We start from the raw sequence: 20082 nt of genomic DNA, 5'->3' as shown, positions 1-20082 counted from the left end.
TCGAATTTGGGCTTGTAAGTAGAACAAAAATATCTCTCCCCTCCCAGCTCTTATCTCGAGTTGCTCTTAAGTAGAGCAGCTCTTATGTCGGGGTTCCACTGTATAACATTTATTTATTTATTTATTTATTTATCAGATTTGTATGCTGCCCCTCTCCATAGACTCGGGGCGGCTAACAACAATAATAATACAATGTAAACAAATCTAATATTTAAGTTAATTTTTTAAAAAACCCAATTTAAGAAACCAATCATACATACTGACATACCATGCATAAATTTTATAAGCCTAGGGGAAGAGAAAGTCTCAATTACCCCATGCCTGACGACAGAGATGGGTTTGCATTGCAATCTATGCTTAAAGTGGTTAAAGGTTAAAAACTAGTGTACACACAAATATTTTCATTAAAGCTCAGACCATCCCTGTCTACTAATATGCCAGAACTAATAATAAGTTCAGGTGTTCTCCGCTTCATCAGATAACACCAATGTATTTGGATACACATTGGTGTGGGGCTAAACACCATCTCAGACTCCATAAGCTGGTTTCTAGCTTAACCCAGGATAGAATTTTATTTCTGTATATCATTGGTCTCTGTATAGCAAAGTTATCATTACAACATCCTAAATTGCCCCATACTGAAAATTAGATCTATGATATGATTACCTACAGTATATGAGTCAAGCCAGATATTACCAAGGACATACCTTTGTTTATGTTTATTAGATTTGTATGCCGCCCCTCTCCGAAGACTTGGTGCGGCTCACAGTATAACAGTAATACAATACATTACAAATCCAATAATAAAAATTAAATCAATTTAAGAAAGCATTAATAACATAATAAAATCCCTAACTATGCAATCATGCACATTCAACCTAATCTGTCATACAGTAAGGCCGAAAACATAATAAAAAGGGGGGAAAGGTGGTAATTATCCCCACGCCTGGCGACAAAAGTGGGTCTTCAGCATTTTACAGAAGGCAAGGAGGGTGGGGGCTGTTCGAATCTCTGAAGGGAGTTGATTCCAGAGGGCCGGGGCCACCACAGAGAAGGCTCTTCCCCTGGGTCCCGCCAGCCGACATTGTTTGGTCGACGGGACCCGGAGAAGGCCAACTCTGTGGGACCTAATTGTCCGCTGGGATTCGTGCAGCAGGAGGTGGTATCAGATTTAAGGATATCCTTTCTAAGGTATAAATATTAAAGTTCCTCAGCACAAATAACCAGAAATATTACAATAAAAATGGAGCAATAATTCTTGAAGCTCACAAATCTTGCAGCCAAATGGATAGCAGACCAACAGGAATTCCAACTCTGTAAAGCCTAGCTTCAAATACAAGAAACCTGTCATCTGTAGCTTATTTTCTCTGGTTTCAACACAGGTCCATTTGTTCATCCAGAACTAAGTTATGGGAGTTCTTTTCATAAATAGACCTGGGATAACCTATAAGCCAACTCCCTGACCATTGACCGAGAAAAGGAAACTAGCGCAAATTGCTGTGTATTTTTCCTGTTTAAATGGCCAATCTCTGCTTCTTCCTTTTGCAAGCTAGACATTCATTGGATAGGAAAGGGAATTTAAGAAACGTACCACATACGTTCTTGTTTTCAAGCGATTCCTACATGGCTCCCTTACTTCTAGCACATTATCCAAGTATGTTATTAATTAAAAAAATATGTTATTAATAAAAATGATAATGTCAAAATATATGTAGATCATATGTTCTCTTATAAAGCATTTTCTTTGAAGATAAGAGAATTGAATCTACTCCTAATTCTTCATGCATTCATACTTTTGCTGCTTTCCCCTTTACTTTGCAATAAAAGCACATTTTACTAAACAGCCTGCAAGTGATTACTGAAATCTCCATGACAGTGAAGGGTTTATGAACTATAAAATAATTTTCAAAAACTTGCAAGCTCATAATAATTTTCTTGCAATGAAGCAAGGCCCTGAATTTCAGATAAGTCCTCAATTTTCAACCACAATTGGCCCCAAATGTTTATTGCTAAATAAGGCAGTGGTTATGTAGTTTTGCACCAATTTATGACCTATTTTTGCCACTGTTGTTGCACAATTGCAAATCATTGCAATTGTTAAATGAATCATTGTCATAAATTAATTATTAAGGTGATGAAGTGAATCTGGCTTCTTCCATTGACTTTGCTTATCAGAATCTATCTGGTAAGGTTACAAAATGATGATTACATAATCCTGGAACAATGCAATATCATGAATCCCAGCACAGTTGGATGAGGCTAGATTTTGAATGATAGATACATAGATACATAGATACATAGATACATAGATAGATACATAGATAGATGGATGGATGGATGGATGGATGGATAGATAGATAGATAGATAGATAGATAGATAGATAGATAGATAGATGGATAGATGGATAGATGGATAGATGGATAGATGGATAGATGGATAGATGGATAGATGGATAGATGGATAGATATAAATATTTCCAATATTGAAATATTTCAGATTTATTTTACTCCTTTGGAATGAGTTATTTCATTTTGCATTACAAATGCTATTTTAATGTGGCAAATAATACCAGTGGGAGGTTTTGGATAGCCCTAACATGTGGTTTTAAAAAGAATAATGGTCAAGCCCCAAAATAGAATTATGTAGTATAGATTTGTAACCCTGCATGGCCATTTTGATGTTGGAATACCAAAGTATTGCTTTTCTCTCCTATTAAATGGTCTCTTGTTTGTTCCTAACTTCCCCTGTTTAACAGCAGACAAACCCAGGGAGCACTGAATGAATCGGATGATCCCGAGACAGGCTGTCTAACTGATAACAAGCCAACTTCTCGTCACTTCTATCCTGTCGCCTTGCTACTTGTCAGCTCACACTTGCTGGTCGTGTGGCTTATTTTAAGTCTTGCTTTACTATTAGCAAAATATCAGTAAAGTTCACTTCTGTTGCTTTTTTTTAAGGAACAAGAACACTTTAAAAACCACACATTGTACTATATTGTACATTCTTGGACTTTCAGACTAGTTCTTCAGAAGCCAATGTCTTGAACTGTATACATTCTTCTTTTCGTCCCAGGAATCAAGACAGCATACTGATTTAATCTACCGTCTAGCTCTAGCAAATATTTTCACGTTTCATTAGTTCTAAGACAGGCAATGTACATTAGGGTTTCTTGATCAGATTTGACCTAGTCATGAAATACGATTCACCCCTTCCTAATCAAATTCCAATTTAGGGAATTGTCAGCACTTTATTTTAATTCAGGACACATTTGCAGGAATAGTTATTTTTCCCAGCATAATATTTGTACTCAGGTGTGAAAATTGCCAAATTCTACTTTATTAGATAGAACCTTTCCCTTTAACAGTGCTATCTTTGCAGTTTTCATGCCAGGAGCCACATAAAATGATTGATTCCTTGTATGAAAATGTAATGATAAAGCCTCCAGCATGATTATATTTATTTTTCTGCGGTGATTGCTCAAAACATGTAAGAAGATAGAGGAAAGTATTTATACACTGACATTCAAAATTAAGTTAAATGTTATGGGTAAGCTTCAACGGATTAATTTTCAGTGTGCTATTTTCATTATTTATTTCCAGTAGAGTCCTGTTTTAACAAATAATTTTAGTATTCCTTTTAATTATTTGTTGCATAACTAACTCTTTTTTTGAAAGCCATATGTGGCATACAATAACTTACATTGTGTAACATAATTAACCTGTTTGTAATTGTTGCTTTTGCTGCTTTTCCTTTACAAAATCTGTCTATATTATTTTAAACAAAGTTTTCTTTGCATTTTGTTGGCTCTTGTGAATTTTGTACTATGTATGAATCAGCATCCTTTCTTTACGCAACAGAAAGTTGATTTGAGCTCCCAAGAAAACCATGGCGGTTTTTTTATCAAACTTAAAAATGAGACAAAGGTGGACCTTTTCTTTGCAGATTTATAGGGCCAGGTTTCATTTAAAAAATGCCTTATTCATGGAACCTCCACACTTCTAGTTACATGTAAACTTTAACATGTACGAATGAGCAAAAGAAAACCAATCTAAAAAAAAAATAAGATAATTTTTAAAATAAATATATTTCTAATGCTAGAGTAAAATATATCATAAAATATATCTAATCAAGCCACAGTGAGAAGAAATAAATATATATATATATATATGACGGTCTTGGTATATTCGGGTTTCTTCCAGTGTAGGATTTTGAAATTTCTGGTGACGTTTCGACGAGGTCCCACTTGTCATCTTCAGGCTGGTGTTTCTGTCCTTGCTCTAAGGCGAACACTGTGAGACCTGAGCTGCCTTCCTTCTATAAATACCCTAACCCTAACCATCAAACCACACCCAGCCACCAGTATTTATAGAAGGAAGGCAGCTCAGGTCTTCGCCTTAGAGCAAGGACAGAAACACCAGCTTGAAGATGACGAGTGGGACCTCATCGAAACATTGCCAGAAATTTCCAAATCCTACACGGGAAGAAACCCGAATATACCAAGACCGTCATACCTGTACCCGTGAAAATCTATGAAAATATATATATATATATAAATCCCATAACCTACTTTTGAAGGCAATAACTGTATTGGCCTGGCCTTGGATCTAATTCTGTAAGATGTATCATCACTTGTGGAAAATATATTGTAGATTTATCTTTGTTATTTTTACTTCAATTGTTGCTAAAACTCTGCAATGTACAAAATAAAACATATTTATTTATGACTTGTTTCACGAAGTTGTCTTTTTCCCTCCCCTCTGCACTAGACAAGGATGCCGGATAGAAAATGTCCTGAAGAATATCAAATGCAGAAAGTATGCTTTCAACATGATTCAGCTGATGGCTTTCCCCAAGTACTACCGGCCACCAGAGGGAACATATGGAAAAGCTGACACCTAATCTCTTAGGCAAAAATGCCCTTTTGAAAGTTTGAGGGATTATACAGGATCCACTCATTTAGTTAACGCGCATATATTTTGTGTGTTTTACAGATTGGGAGGATGCCTTTAAGCAGACCTACCTAGGATCACTCAAAAGAAACTTCAGTAGTACCTCTAGATACGAGTTTAATTCATTCCAGAAGGGAGCTTGTATGTCGAACAACTTGTATCTGAAACAAATGGCTTTAGACTTTGTTTTTCCCCTCTGAGATAACCAGAAGCAAGGATTCTTGCACCACCTAGTGGACGCTCGGCTCGTATCCCGAATTTGAGCTCGGGTCTGGAACAGAAATTTATCTCCCCTCGTGGCTCGTAACTAGGAATACTCGCATGTGGAGCAGCTCGTATCTAGAGGTACTACTGTACATACATGATAGATTGAACATTCAGGCATTGAGTTGTCTGTTCAATAAATACAGAATTTTCATAAACTACGATGACTATCATAGGCTTACTAAAAGGTTTGGTCCACAATCCAATAAGGTAAATCATAAGGCTGGACTTTAAACTCTAGCTCTTGATATTGTATGCTGGAAGTAAGAACAAAGCCAAGTTGCTACTTTGCCGTTAATATATAAAATTCATAATAGAATTTGAAGGAAAAAACAATCTTTTATTACTTTGACTTATTAAATATGTGCAGATATTACCACATTTTCTGAGTTATTTTTGCAATTCCATCTATATTTACTTCCAGCTTTTTCTTTTAAGTTCATTCATTCAACAGGTGGCCTGTTACAATCACCCTGTAAGGAGAACTAGTGTTTCTTAACTAAAAGAGCATTAAGGACAGTCTATAACAAAGATGACCGCTAGAAACTATTCTTTGAAAATACTGAAAGCATGATGGGAAATACTGTAAAGAGCCTTTATTGGTAGCTTAAAAGAATGTTTACATTTGAATAAAAGTTATAGGATTTTAATAATATTGAACTGTTAGAATTAAATACTGATCAGAATAAAGGGTCGATTTGTTGACATTTTGATTAATCTATTGTCATTCGTGCAAGATTCAATTTTATTTTTATATGTTAAAAGTAAGATTTATTTAGAAATTAATTTGTGAATGTTAATACAGAATTGGATAAAGTGCCTTTTGTGTAAAATACAAGGTTAGCGTAAGTTTTACATTAGACTCCAAAACTATCCTTTATACAAACGCATTCTTTAAGAAATTTAGACTGATTTCATGTTAATTAGGAAACAGTGACATCTGCCAATAGAAAATTTGGCCAGGGTGTTGAAGTATATCCAATCCAAACAGTTAGAATGACTTTGTCCAGCCAAAACTTCTATTATTTAAAGGCAGCATGATGATACTTGTTGGGATTGTCCAACTGTTCTACAAAATCAAAGTTGCTATTGCTGTTGCTGCTACTAATTTTTGCAGAAAGAATAACCCGGAAATTGAATCAAAAGTTGTGAAGTATCAAACTCCAAGTTGATTTTCTTCTTTTTCATCTCTTTTTAACCACAGAGGTCAGATCTCTGTGTATAATATGTCAGAAGAACCATATATTTTACAACTATATTTAAAAATGCTTTAGGAGCCGGAAAATCCATTCCTTTGTAAGAAGTGTTCATGATTCTTTGGGAATCAAAATTGTTTTGAGATACAAGAAATTGGCTTCTCATTCTTTATAGTGCCAAAAAGATAATATTAAAATGCCACCAGGCACCCCATTTTAATAATACTGAATGATCAGTGAAGAAATTTTCTTATTCTTTGCTTGCTTTAAATGGGAATGAATAATAGAGTGCCTAATCAGTTTTTTTTAATTAAAGTAGTACATTCCTGAAACATAGATCCTGCAGCAAACTATCAAAGCAAGTACAGTGATACCTCATCTTACAAACGCCTCGTCATACAAACTTTTCAAGATACAAACCCGGGGTTTAAGATTCTTTTGCCTCTTCTTACAAACTATTTTCACCTTACAAATACACCGCCGCCGCTGGAATGCCCCGCCTCTGGACTTCCGTTGCCAGCGAAGCACCCGTTTTTGTGCTGCTGGGATTTCCCTGAGGCTCCCCTCCATGGGAAACCCTACCTCCGGACTTCTGTGTTTTTGTGATGCTGCAGGGGAATCCCAGCAGTGAAAAAACGGGCGCTTTGCTAGCAACAAAAGTCTGGAGGTGGGGTTTCCCAGCGAGGGGAACCTCAATGAAATCGCAGCATCACAAAAACACGGAGGTCCACAGGTGGGGTTTCGAGGCAAAAGGGGTGAATTTTGGGCTTGCACGCATTAATCACTTTTCCATTGATTCCTATGGGAAACATTGTTTCGTCTTACAAACTTTTCACCTTAAGAACCTCGTCCGGGAACCAATTAAGTTTGTAAGACAAGGTATCACTGTATAAAGAGTTAGCTACACATGAAACTTGAATACGAGATACTGCCAAACATTGCATATAAAGTAATGAATTTTGAAGGACTCATACATGAAAAAAAAATGCATCATGTATCCATTAGAATTGAAATAATATAGCAACATGTTCTAATAATAAAATGCATTTCTTGCTCAAATGAGCAATATGGGGACATGTTTAATAAAAATGTGGACAGCAAGCAGTGTCACCTTCCAAGTACTGTACTACTCAGGATAGCTACTATTTAATTACTTCCGCTGGGCATGTCCTGAAGAATTAACCACTGGAATGTGACTTTTCTCAGTTTTACAGCACTGACACTACAACTAAATACTGCAACAGTTTTTCTTAAGATCATTATGTGCAAGTCATTTTCAAGCAGTTGCTATTGTACATGATGTTTCAGGTATCTTACTTAAGAAAGTATCTTATTTAAAGAAATATGACAATTTAACTCGTAGAAAGATGAAATATTTTAAGAATTTATTCTGTAGCCCCAAGTTTTATGGCAGATGGAAAAAAAATTCTATGGTAGGCAGGATTAGCTGATATATAAAACTATCAGCATAATGCAATTTGCCATGAAAAATGTTAACTGAATTAGTATGTATAACTGGCATATTTTACATACATGCATGCATTTTATAAATATACATACACACAAAGCATTTGTCCAAATACTCAGAGATGAAATGGCATCAATTGTGTGATTTCAGCTGCCATCTTGATCTTTTTCTTTTACCCACCTCTGCAAACATCCCTGAAAATAATCTCTATTTTTAATACATTTTAAATGGTAGTACAACACCCTAGCATGGGTTCATTGTTTTAGAGCATTACACAGTTTAGAATAATCTTTTTTCCTCTCTATTTCATGGCATTTCTTTCCTGTTCCTGGGACCATTTGACCTACCATTCATTTCCTGATATCAAATTCCAAAAAAAACAAATCATAATAGGTCTTTTTTTGTGAGCAATCATTGATCATGTAAAAAAAATTTAAGGCAGTTAATAATGACCATTGAAAAATATTGCAAATAAAATGCAGTCTCTGATGTATGCTTCAGTGTCATGGGAAAATAGTTTATAACTAATCCATCTAAACCAGGGGTAGGCAAAGTTGGCTGTTCTCTGACTTGTGGATTTCAACTCCCAGAATTCCTGAGCCAATCATGCTAGCTCAGGAATTCTGGGAGTTGAAGTCCACATGTCATAAAAGAGCCAACTTTGCCTACTCATGATCTAAACCCAAGTCTCTAGGGGTACAATCATATTTCTATGTACTGCATCGAACTGTTTTGGAAAGTGGGTTTTCAAAAGCAGTTTGTGATATCAGATAGCAAAAGAAGTAGGAGAGAAATAGAGAAATGTTTCCCCAGAGCAAAAGTTTAAACAAAGTTTGTTAGCTTATTAATAATAACCTTCCAGTATGGTCAGAAACATTATTTGATTGTGGCTTAATATATAGTTTCAAAATTATTACTATTACATATATGCTGTTCACATGGAATGTGAAGAAGCAATGATTAATTTGCCATTAAAACATTCATCATTATTAAGAAGCCTATGGAAATGTTTCATTAAATTGTGGAACAACTTGGAAGCATTTTTGGAAGCCTGCTTGATTTTTATTAAATTGGGCCATAGTTTATAAATATTTTGCTTTTATGCATGTCATCTGTTTTCTTTTAAATCATTTTGCCTATTATTTTAGAAATTGTAAGAGTTCATGTGTGTAAGCCATATCCATTGTACATTATGCTTGCATGTATTTTTATTTAAATAAAACTCATATTTTCATATTATTGCCTGAGTTTGAATTGTTTCCACTGCCATAAAACAGGCACTTAAGTGCTTAAGAAGAAATGTGACAATTAAAACAATATATATATATATTGACGAGGTCCCACCAAGCTAAACAATACATCCTAATCATAAAACCATAACACCAGAGTTTGCCTAGCCTTTTGGCCAAAACATATACAGCAAGCTTACAAAAATTGCTATTCAGATGTGTGATGAGATGCTATTCCCCAAGGGAGGTGCTGTCACATAGAACACATAGCTCTTGAGTCCAATAAGATGACTGTTTAATTAAGGGGATCTAGAACATGCAACATACAAATCTAATTAATAATAATAATAATAATAATATAATGCTGTTGCTTCTACATCTGGTGATGTGAGCAAAAATAATGACAGCAAGTACTCCAAAAGCATGGCCTTAAGGGCACCTTACATTGCTCCAAGAACTTCTTAAGAGCCACTGCAGCTCAAAGAGCAATGGTGTTATCTAGGCATAGTGAGAGATACCTAAAAATTTCTACACCACTCCATTCTGAACCAAATACAGCTTCCAAATGCTCTTCAAGAACAGCCCCATGTCGAGCGGCACAGAAATCCAAATAGGAAGTGATAGGAACAGTCATTCAGAAATGGGCGCAGCCAGCGCATGACCTGAACCTGAGCAAAGGCCTCCTCTGGATTGTAGTGCTTTGACAAGCCAGTGCAAACTGCTTTGAGAACTCAGAGTAAGAGGATATGCATTGCATTTTGAATGAATGAAATATTATCATTGAATACTTTGTTCTGTACAAAGTTGAATGTGCATAACAGCATGTGAAATTGATTGTCAATCAATGTTGCTTCATGTGGACAGTTTGATTTCACAGAAGTTTGATTTACTTGGAGTTATATTGTGTTGTTTAAGTGTTCCCTTTATTTTTTTGAGCAGTGTATTTAATTGTATGTTCAGTGGTTGAGCTTGATGGTTTCATATGTGTGTGTGTTTCCATATACAGTGTGTGTGTGTGTGTGTGTGTGTGTGTGTGTAGATTGTTCTGAGTTTGGGTTTTGCCCCGTGTAATATTTTGAGGGTCTATGTGACGTTTCGGTGAAATCACATTCACCATCATCAGGCTGAAGTTGTAAGCTTCGTGCTGCTGTAGATATAGTATATAGATATATAGATATATAAAGAAAGAGAGAGTACTGTGTGTGTGTTGTGTGTATGTGTGTGTTGTGTGTGTGTGTGTGTGTGTGTAAGAGAGACTGTCACCATAGTTGTCACCACTTTAGGAAACCACAAACTGCAAATAGTCTTCAAAATAGAGTTTAGAGTCATGTTTGCAAATTATTAATTATAGCCATGATAGTGGGCATGTTGTTGGAGATTATCTGTTTGTGTATTTATAAAATCTATATGGCTCTTCACCCAGACATAGTGACAATGAGACCCCCTCACTTCATTCCATCAGTTCTGTCACCACTTGCCATCTTTTTAATCTCTTATTGGTTTTATTGATATCTTTGAGCTTTGTAAATCAGTGTCATTGAGAGTAAGGTGCCATAGAAGTTTAATCGATTATTAATCAATATTAAAGCTCATAAACAGAGTACATTGCTTTTATGTGCATTTCTTAGAGGTTCTTGCAATGCTATGAGAAAAGGAAAATTATCCTTTAAAAATGTGAGCTTCTCAGTCTTTTTCTTCGAAGTTTTTCTTTATTTTTTTCTTCTTTTTATACAAACAATTTGTAAACATATCTATCATAATTCACTGGCGAGACAAAACAAGAATCGGCTATTTTATAGATCAGTGTTTCCCAACCTTGGCAACTTGAAGATATCTGGACTTCAACTCCCAGAATTCCCCAGCCAGCGAATGCTGGCTGGGGAATTCTGGGAGTTGAAGTCCAAATATCTTCAAGTTCCCAAGGTTGGGAAACACTGTTATAGATGACTGGGTTTTGGTAGCCATATTCATTTGAATCTGGGAATTCTCTGCAGGATCAGACCAGGGGTGGGTTCTAACTTACCTTGCTCTTGGTTCACTTCCTCCTGCACATGTGCAGTGCTGAATTTTTTTAAAAAAGTTTTTAAAAGATAGTGATGCGCAGTGTCAGAAACCCAGCTTCTGCACATGCTCAGAAGAAAAAACCCAGGGGAAAAAATCCATTTTTTAAAAAAAATTTAAAAAAATTCCCCCAAAAGATGTCGGCGTTGATAGACCGGCACCGACAGAACTGGTTCCAAACTTCCAGGCATTTTGGGAGTTATGTACAATGCAGGCATGATAAAATGATTTATAACAAAGGAGACAAGAGGGCAAGTCAGAGGAAAGGCTTAATGAACTCAATCTGTATAGTCTGGAGGACAGAAGGAAAAGGGGGGGACATGATCGAAACATTTAAATATGTCAAAGGGTTAAATAAGGTCCAGGAGGGAAGTGTTTTTAATAGGAAAGAGAACACAAGAACAAGGGGACACAATCTGAAGTTAGTTGGGGGAAAGATCAAAAGCAACATGAGAAAATATTATCTTACTGAAAGGGTAGTAGATCCTTGGAACAGACGTGGTAGATAAATCCACAGTAACTGAATTTAAACATGCCTGGGATAAACATATATCCATCCTAAGATAAAATACAGAAAATAGTATAAGGGCAGATTAGATGGACCATGAGGTCTTTTTCTGCCATCAGACTTCTATGTTTCTATGTTTGTATCCAGCTGGTTTAGATCGGTTTGGGAGAACCAGTAGTAGTGACCTGTGAGTGGGCCCACCCACCTCGGTGCTATGCCATCCTCTGTAGAGATGTTGTAAAGCAGCACGCAGGTGAGCAAAGCACATGCACGGAACGTTGCAAGCACATACGTTCACATTTTCAGTGTTGAGCAAACCGGTAGGTAAATTATGTGAATCCCATCTCGGGGGCAAGTGATAAAACAAACACACACAGCGGTAGGCTACTAGCCGGAACGCTAAATTGCACTCGCCACCGCAGCTCGTAAGTGCTTGTGTGGCCAGCGCGACTTTGCTTCTGAACCTGTGGAGGTAGCAAAATCGTGCATGGACCCACAGATGCGCCCAGCGATGGGCTAAAAGCTGGAACGCTAAATTGCGCTTGCCACCTTGGCTCATAAGTTCTTGCAGGTCCAGCGGGATTTTGCTGCTGCACCTATGGAGGTAGCAAAATTGCGCCCGTGTTTCGGCGAGGTTTTACCTGTGGCTCCTTGTACGATTTTGCTTCCTCCACAAGCGCAGCAGCAAAATTACAGTAGTCCTGCAAGAACTTACAAGCTGCGGCAGCAAGCACAATTTAGCGTTCCAGCTCAGCCCACCGCTGGATGCGCCCGTGTTTTGGCATACGCGGAAGCAAAAAAAACCTCGACGAAACACGGGCACACCTGTGGCTCTGTGCATGGTTTTGCTACCTCCACAGGTGCAGAAGCAAAATCGCACTGGCCCCGCAAGCACTTATGAGCCGCCGCGGCGAGCACAATTTAGCGTTCTGGCTAGTAGCCCACCGCTGAACACACCCCACAATATTGGGATGTAAACACTGACCTCTTATCTGCTGAATAGCATGCGTTTAAAAGAAAAGCTTATTCCCACAGATCTTATGTACACGGTACCTAGGTTATTCATGTGTTGATATGTATCTCTTGAGATTACAGTATAAAAGTTGTCACTTAGGGCTTCTTCTGTAGCTCAGAGCTGTATCAATAGCTGTAACTGTATCGGAAGGATGGAAGGCTGAGTCAACCTTGAGCCGGGGGTGAGATTTGAACTGCTGAACTATAGCTAGCAGTCAGCTGAAGTAGCCTGCAGTGCTGCACTCTTAACCACTGCGCCACCCTGGCTCTGTGCCTATGTGCTGTTGTGGTTCCGTCTGAGGCCCCTCAGGGAACGGCTGACCTTCTGTCGGTTTCCAGCTCAGAGGGAGAGGCTGAGGAACAGGAGGTGCAGGCAGACGAGGAGGAGGAATCCCAGGCTGAAGAAGAGGGAGGACAGCCAGAGTCCCACCAGGGGGAGCTCTCCCCAGCAAGCAGCCTGGATTCCTTAGAGGAAAATGCACAAGCCATAATTGATCTGCGACAAAGAAGAGCTACTCAGAGAAGAAATCAATTGGCTAAGTACTTTCAGCATTAACGAGGCAACAGCTGGGTTTGGGTGTGGTGCTCTTGGGAAAGGCTAAAAGGCAGACCCACCCTTCCTGGCTTGTGGAGTTTTATCTTTGAGAGTCGTGGGACCTGGCTGTGAACTTTGGCGTCTTGGAATCCTGGTTTGTGCCTTTGACTATTGAAACCTTGGGGGGGGGGTGCCAGCAAGAAGCTTGCTGTATTGTCTGGACATCAGGACCCTGCTGTAACGTATTATAGCCTGTCTGTTGGGAAGAACAGGTTTTCCTCTGTGCTTATTTTTTCCAGCTATAAAATACTTTTGGCTTTTACCAGAGTGTCTGGCTGTTTTTTCCAGTTGGTGTTGAGGTCTGGGGGAACCCAGACAGAACATGTGCAAGCCATTTCTCCTTGCTTCTGGGTATTGATACATGGTGCTTGGCAAGAAGCATTGTTACACAATTATGAAATATCTTCTTTTTAATATTCATAAAGCGCCTGTAAGGGGCAGGGAAGGAAGCTAATAAAGTTAAACGTAGATGGAAGACTATCCAAAGATGGGGAATAATCTGTGTGACTTCTTTGCCGACACAGAGATACACAAAAGAAAAAGAAAAGCCATTTCAAGTGGTTGTTCAAAATTACATTCACTTTATTTTCTTTTTCTGTGGCACGTGGTACTGTAAGAGCTAATTTTTAGCTACATGCAAAATATATCTGTGTTTTTTTAAAATCTGAACTCCAGCTATAGTAATCTAAATAAAGAGGAAAAAACCCCAAAGATTGGTTTAAAAAAAGACATGAAAGACCAATTTGCATTTATATATTCATGGATATGTTAATGGACACCAGCAGGGAGTATAAGCCGATGCACTTTTTAGAAACCAACAGGGAAGCACTCTATGCAAGTAGTGTTCCACTTTGCATTAAACTGAAGTTATGTCAATTTTACGGGCATGTTGACAGGGACTGGGGCTCTTAACACTGTCTTCTCTCTTAAGTCTGGAATTTTCTCACTGTGCTCCTGAGGCTTATTTTTAACAGTTAATTTGTTTGGATGCATTAAAAAGAACATTCCTCTGAATTCTGCAATAATAAGAGATAATCCCAAGGTCTCCAAACTTGGCTGAGAAAATCTGGGAGTTGAAGACCAAAAGACTTAAAGTCGCCAAGTTTGGTGACCTCTGGATTAAACTATACAGTGTTCCCTTGATTTTTGCAGGGGATGCATTCCGAGACTGCCCGCGAAAGTCGAATTTCCGCGAAGTAGAGATGCGGAAGTAAATACTGTACACTCATTTTGGCTATGAACAGTATCACAAACCTTCCCTTAACACTTTAAACCCCGAAAGTGCAATTTCCCATTCCCTTAGCAACCATTTAGATCATTACTCACCATGTTTATTTATTAAAGTTTATTTTTTTAAAAATTATTAAAGTCGGATGAAAGTTTGGTGATGACATATGACGTCATCGGGCGGGAAAAACCATGGTATAGGGGGGAAACCCGCAAAGTATTTTTTAATTAATATTTTTGAAAAACCGTGGTATAGACTTCGCAAAGTTCGAACCCGCGAAAATCGAGGGAACACTGTATATCAAAGCTCTTTAACACCAAACCTAGACCAGTGACGGCGAACCTTTTCTTCCTTGGGTGCCGAAAGAGGGTGCGTGTGCGCTATGGTACATGCGTGAGTGCCCACCCCCATAATCCAATGCCTGGGGAGGGCGAAAACAGCTTCCCCCCCCTCTGAGGTATTCTAGAAGTGGGAAATAGCCTATTGGTTGACCCAGTAGGCTCATGTGTTGCCGTCCCCAGGCTCCAAAGGCTTTCCTGGAGCTGGGGGAGGTAAAGCACCCCCAGAGGTTCTCTGAAAGCCAAAAATACCCTCCCAGAACCTCTGTGTCATCCAAAAAATCAGCTGGCCGGCACACAAATGCATGTTGGAGCTGAGCTAGGGCAACAGCTTGCGTGCTGGCAGATATGGCTCCGCAAGCCACCTGTGGCACCCGTGCCATAGGTTCACCATCACTGACCTAGACAATAATTTCATGTCTCAGTGGAAATGAAACATTGACACTTTCAAAATGTACAGGGAGCCACTCCTTGGAATTTATTGTTGCGGTCAACTCTGCAACACACCTCACTGATTTACAATGCAAAAGGAATCTCTAAATTGTCATAATTCCAGAATTCTCTGAAAAAACCTATCCCTTAAGTGTGTATTTTCTAATGGAAAATTGGTAGTTCTCTTTTCTTTTTGTCTCTCTTTTCTTTCTTTCTCCCTTCCTTCCTTCCTTCTTTCCTTTCCTTCCCTTCCTTTTCCTTTTCCTTTGACATCCTGCAATGCAGCGGTCCCCAAACTGCGGCCCGCGGGCCACATGCGGCCCACTGAGGCCATTTATCTGGCCCGCGGGTCTTTTCCAAGGCCACACTGGAAAAGCAGTGAGAACATCCCCGTCAATCTCATCTCACCCGAGGTAAAATAAGGCTTGCCGAAAGCCGAGCTGGGCACAACACACACACATACACGCACACACCCGCCTCCTCCTCCTCTTTGAGTTGCTAGCTCCCGTTTTCTGAATGGGGATTGAATGAGAGTCCGGGGTCGGAGGGTGGAGGCTTGTCGGGTGAGTCCTCCGCGGGGAGAGAAGAGGGAGGGTGAAAGACGGAAAAGAAAGAGAGAGAAGTGGAGAGAAAGAAAGAGAAGGGAAAGAGAAGGGAAAAAGAGTGAGGGAAAGAAGTGGAGAGGACGGAAGGAGGGAGGGAAGGAAGGAAGGGGGAGAAAAAGGGAGAGAGAAAGGGAGGGAGGGAGGAAGAGAGATAGCAAGAGAGAGAGTGAGAAAGACAGAGCAAGAGACAGAAAGAAAGCAAGAGAGAGATCAAGAGAGAGAGAGAGAGATAAATAAGGTATGTGCAATGTGCATAGGAATCTGTTCACAGGTTTTTTTATAGTCCAGCCCTCCAACAGTCTGAGGGACAGTGAACTGGCCCCCTGTGTAAAAAGTTTGGGGACCCCTGCTGTAATGCCTGACTGAAAAACTAAGGTGTGGGATGGGAGACTAGGAAGAAATGACAATTGATAGGCAACAATTAAAGTTTTCTGTGTGGATATGATGAGAAACTGTATGAGAAAAAGTGGCAAAATCTGGGGAATTGAGTCAAAAGAGAAATTGGCCTAGAGCAGTGCCCCCCCTCACTTTTGGACACCAGGGACCGGTTCCATAGAGAGGTTTTTCTGCAGACTGGAGGAGACATTGTTTCATGTGTTTCATGTGGGGCTTCTTCGCTTGTTTGTGCAGTCCGGTGTCAGTCCATGGACCAGGGATTGAAAACCCCTTCCCTAGATAGCCTGTTTGTGACTATGTAGAGACTAAGTCCAGCCCCTCTTGAATTCTAATGACCCTTATCTAGGGCCTGAACAGTGATAATTCTTTTCAATAGATTGAAAATAAGCATGAATAATAATAAATCAATAATTAATTAAGACTTCATGTGTGGTCCTTTCACATCTGTCAGAACATGGTCTCATGGCTCCCAGTGGAATCACACATAAGCACACACAAACACACACACACACATGAGAGGAAGAGGATAAGATCTCTTTAAAAATTATGGTTTAATAATCCAGAATACTATATCCCAATGTGGGTGCAATAAAAGTGCTTAGATAATGGCAATAAAAGAGAATTGTGCCATGGTAGAACCTATTAAACCCTACAAGTCATTTTTCAGATGTTATTTGCTCTTCTTCTTAAATGTACATTTTAATTTCTAAGCCAAACAACTGACTACAGGTGGGCTTGACTTACAACAGTTCATTTAATGACAATTTGACATTGCAACGGCATTGAAAAAGTGATCCCCCCTTCCCGTACTTATGACCACTGTAGCATCTTTCATGGTCATGTGATTTACATTCGGATGCTTGACAGCAGGTTCATAGTTATGAGAGTTGCAGTGTCCCAGGATAAGGTGATAATTTTATTTTTACTATCTTTTCACAAGCAAAGCCAATGGGAAAGCCAGATTCATTTAACAACCATGTTGCAAATGGAACAACTGCAGTGATTCAGTTAACAAACGAGGCAAGAAAGGTCATAAAATGGGGCAAAATTCTGGGCTCAACTGTGATCGTATCATGAAGACTACCTGTAACGTTGTTCTGTCTGGGTGCCCCCAGACTTCAACACCAACTGAAAAAAGCAGCCAGACACTCTGGTAAAAGCAAAGGCACTTTATAGTTGGAAAAACAAACACAGAGAAAAACCTGTTCTTCCCAACAGACAGGCTATGAGGCTTCACAGCAGAGTCATGACGGCCAGACAATACAGCAGACTTCTTGCTGGCACACACACCACTGTAGAGAATAAGACCCACGTCTTTCCCCCCAAGGTTTCAGCCTTCAGGGCCACAAGCCAGAGTCAGAAACACCAAAGATCACAGCCAGGTCCCAGGACTCCCAAAGATAATACTCCACAATACAGGAAGGGTGGGTCTGCCTTTTCAGCCTTTCTGGGGAGAACCACACCCAAACCCAGCTGTTGCCGATTTAGGGCTGGAAATACCTGGCTAATTGTCCCCTTCGTTGTGCTGCTCTTCTCTGCCTGAAATCGATGATGGCTTGTGCATTTTCACCCAAGGACTCCAGGCTGCTTGCTGGGGAGAGCTCCACCCCGGGGGACTCAGGCTGTTCTCCCTCTCCCTCGGCCTGATATTCCTCCTCCCCGTCTGCCTGGGCCTCCTCCTCCTCCTCCTGTTCCTCATCCTCCCCCTCTGAGCATGGAGCCGGCAGAGGTTCAGCCGTTCCCTGAGGAGCCTCAGACGGAATCACAACAAACGTGTTGGGATTAAAGTTTAAAATAATTACGGATAATCTATTTCCGTTTAGATTTTAATAAAGATAATCACAAATTCACTATTTCCGGTATTATGTGTTGTGGTTAGCTCTGGCCCAGCTCCTGCCCCAAGGACTGTGGATGTGGGAGAGACATCCACATGCTGCAGGCCTGTTTTGCCCCCAGTGGAATCTGCTGATGAAGGCTCCTCTGACCAAAAAGACATGAGTGACAGGGAGGAGGAGAGTGGGGCAGACAGCTCAGAAGGAGATCAATTATCTCTCTCCTCCTTGGATTCAGAACAAGAGTTAATGATACAGCCACGCATGCGGAGAGCGATGCATAGGCAACGACAACTGAGAGATTATTATCAAAGAAAATGAGGCCACCTGTGGTTGGGTGGGGCTGTGGTAATTAGTGAGGCTGCTATAAATAGCAGCCTGTGGGTTTGGCCATTGTGGAGGATTATCTGATCGTTGTGTTTCGTGCCTGCTTTACTGACTTTGACCTTTTGTGTGCTGATTTTTCCCCGCTTTGAAACTAAACCAGAGCAAAGTGTGTTTCACTTTGTGAAAGAAGAAGGACTGTGAATTGCCTCACAGCTGCAAGCTAAGTATCACAGAACTGATAAGGGACTTGTACAAATTACCAGTTTGTTTGGAGACCTGAGTGCTCTTTGCTATACCAAAAGAGGGCTTAGTTTAAGTGAATTTTCATTATAAAGAACATTGTTTTGAATTTTCAAATGTGTGTGTGTATGAAATTTGGACCTATGAATTTTTGGGAGGATTCTACCAGAGAGCCCGACAGAACATTATGTAGAGAAAATCAGACCAGATGTGCTATCATTCAAACAAAAGACAAGAAGTAAAAGAAGAGGCTTCGATGTTCTGATCGGGGCAAAATCTTATGAATTATAAATATTCATTTGCAAAGCCATTTCAGATCAAGACTCAACTCCAGCTTTTTTCAGGTAGTTCTATGACTCAAAAGCATCGTGAAGTAGTACTTGGGAAGCTATCTAAAAAAAGAAGACATTATATTCTGATGAATCATGTGATCAGGATCCTCTACCAGGCAAGTAGATATGTTTGCAACTCATGCTCTACTTCAGTGATGGCGAACCTATGGCATGGGTGCACAGGTGGCACGCAGAGCCATATCTGCTGGCAGGTAAGCTGTGGCCCTAGCTCAGTTCCAACGTGCATGTGTATGCTGCTCAGCTGATCTTTGACTCACACAGAGGCTCTGGGGGGTGTTTTTAGCTTCAAGAGAGACTCCCCCAGCTCCAGGGAAGCCTTTGGAGCCTGGGGAGGGCGAAACATGAGCTTCCTGGGTCCAGCAGAGGTTGGGAAATGTTGTGGATGGCTCTGGCCCAACTCCTGCCCCAGGGAATGGGGAGGTGGATGCAGGGGGAAATTCAACATGTCAGAGGCCTGTGTTATTGCCGACAGAATCAGTTCAGAGTTTAGTTTCCTCGGACAAAGAAGAAGGTGGGAGTGACTCGGCAGAGGAGGGCTTGGCACACAGCCAAGGAAGTCAATCTTCCTTATCTTCTATAGCTTCAGATGATGATATGTTGGACCCACGCAAGCACAGAATTATGTGTAGAAGAGACCAAGTAAGAACATATTACAGGAAATAAGGGAGGCCACCTGTGTTTGGGTGGGGCTCCAGTAATTAGGGCTGCTGCTATAAATTGCAGCATGTGGGTTTGGCCATTGTGGAAGAATATCTGTTGCAGTTTCATCAGGAATCTTGTGTGCTGAACTTTGTTGCTTTCACGCCTTTGAAACCAAAGCAGAGCAGCATGTGTGTGTGTGTGTCTCCCTTTGTTGGAAGAAGAAGGGGTGTGAAGTTTCTCCACAGCTGCTGGCTAAGTACTTAATGACTGCTTAAGGGAAATTGTACAGACTATCTGGTTGTTTTGGGAAGAGTGCTCTTTGCAATACAAAAAGAGTGCTTAGTTTATTTTGACCTTTGTGATAAAGAACATTGTTTTGAATTTTCAAATGTGTGTGTGTCTGA

At 39.9% G+C, this 20082-nt stretch overlaps 1 protein-coding gene across 5 annotated transcripts in view; it reads left to right on the top strand.

Annotated features, from left to right (window-relative positions):
* INPP4B (inositol polyphosphate-4-phosphatase type II B) overlaps window positions 1-5919 on the top strand; it is a 270218-nt gene extending 264299 nt beyond the window's left edge. For 4 of the 5 annotated variants that reach the window (XM_070757756.1, XM_070757758.1, XM_070757757.1 and 1 more), the window contains one exon: window positions 2757-4722. In XM_070757756.1, the coding sequence (XP_070613857.1) occupies window positions 2757-2931 (175 nt within the window). In that variant the 3' untranslated portion in view covers window positions 2932-4722. Of the gene's footprint in view, window positions 1-2756; window positions 4723-4767 lie in introns of those variants that run through there. The other variant, XM_070757759.1, reaches the window with a different exon arrangement.
* The last annotated feature ends 14163 nt before the right edge of the window (window positions 5920-20082 follow it).

This window comes from Erythrolamprus reginae, chromosome 7, assembly GCF_031021105.1.
Source record: "Erythrolamprus reginae isolate rEryReg1 chromosome 7, rEryReg1.hap1, whole genome shotgun sequence".
NCBI lineage: Eukaryota > Metazoa > Chordata > Lepidosauria > Squamata > Dipsadidae > Erythrolamprus > Erythrolamprus reginae.
The sequence above is the reverse complement of the archived record's forward strand: the minus strand, read 5'-3'. Positions and strand labels throughout refer to the sequence as shown.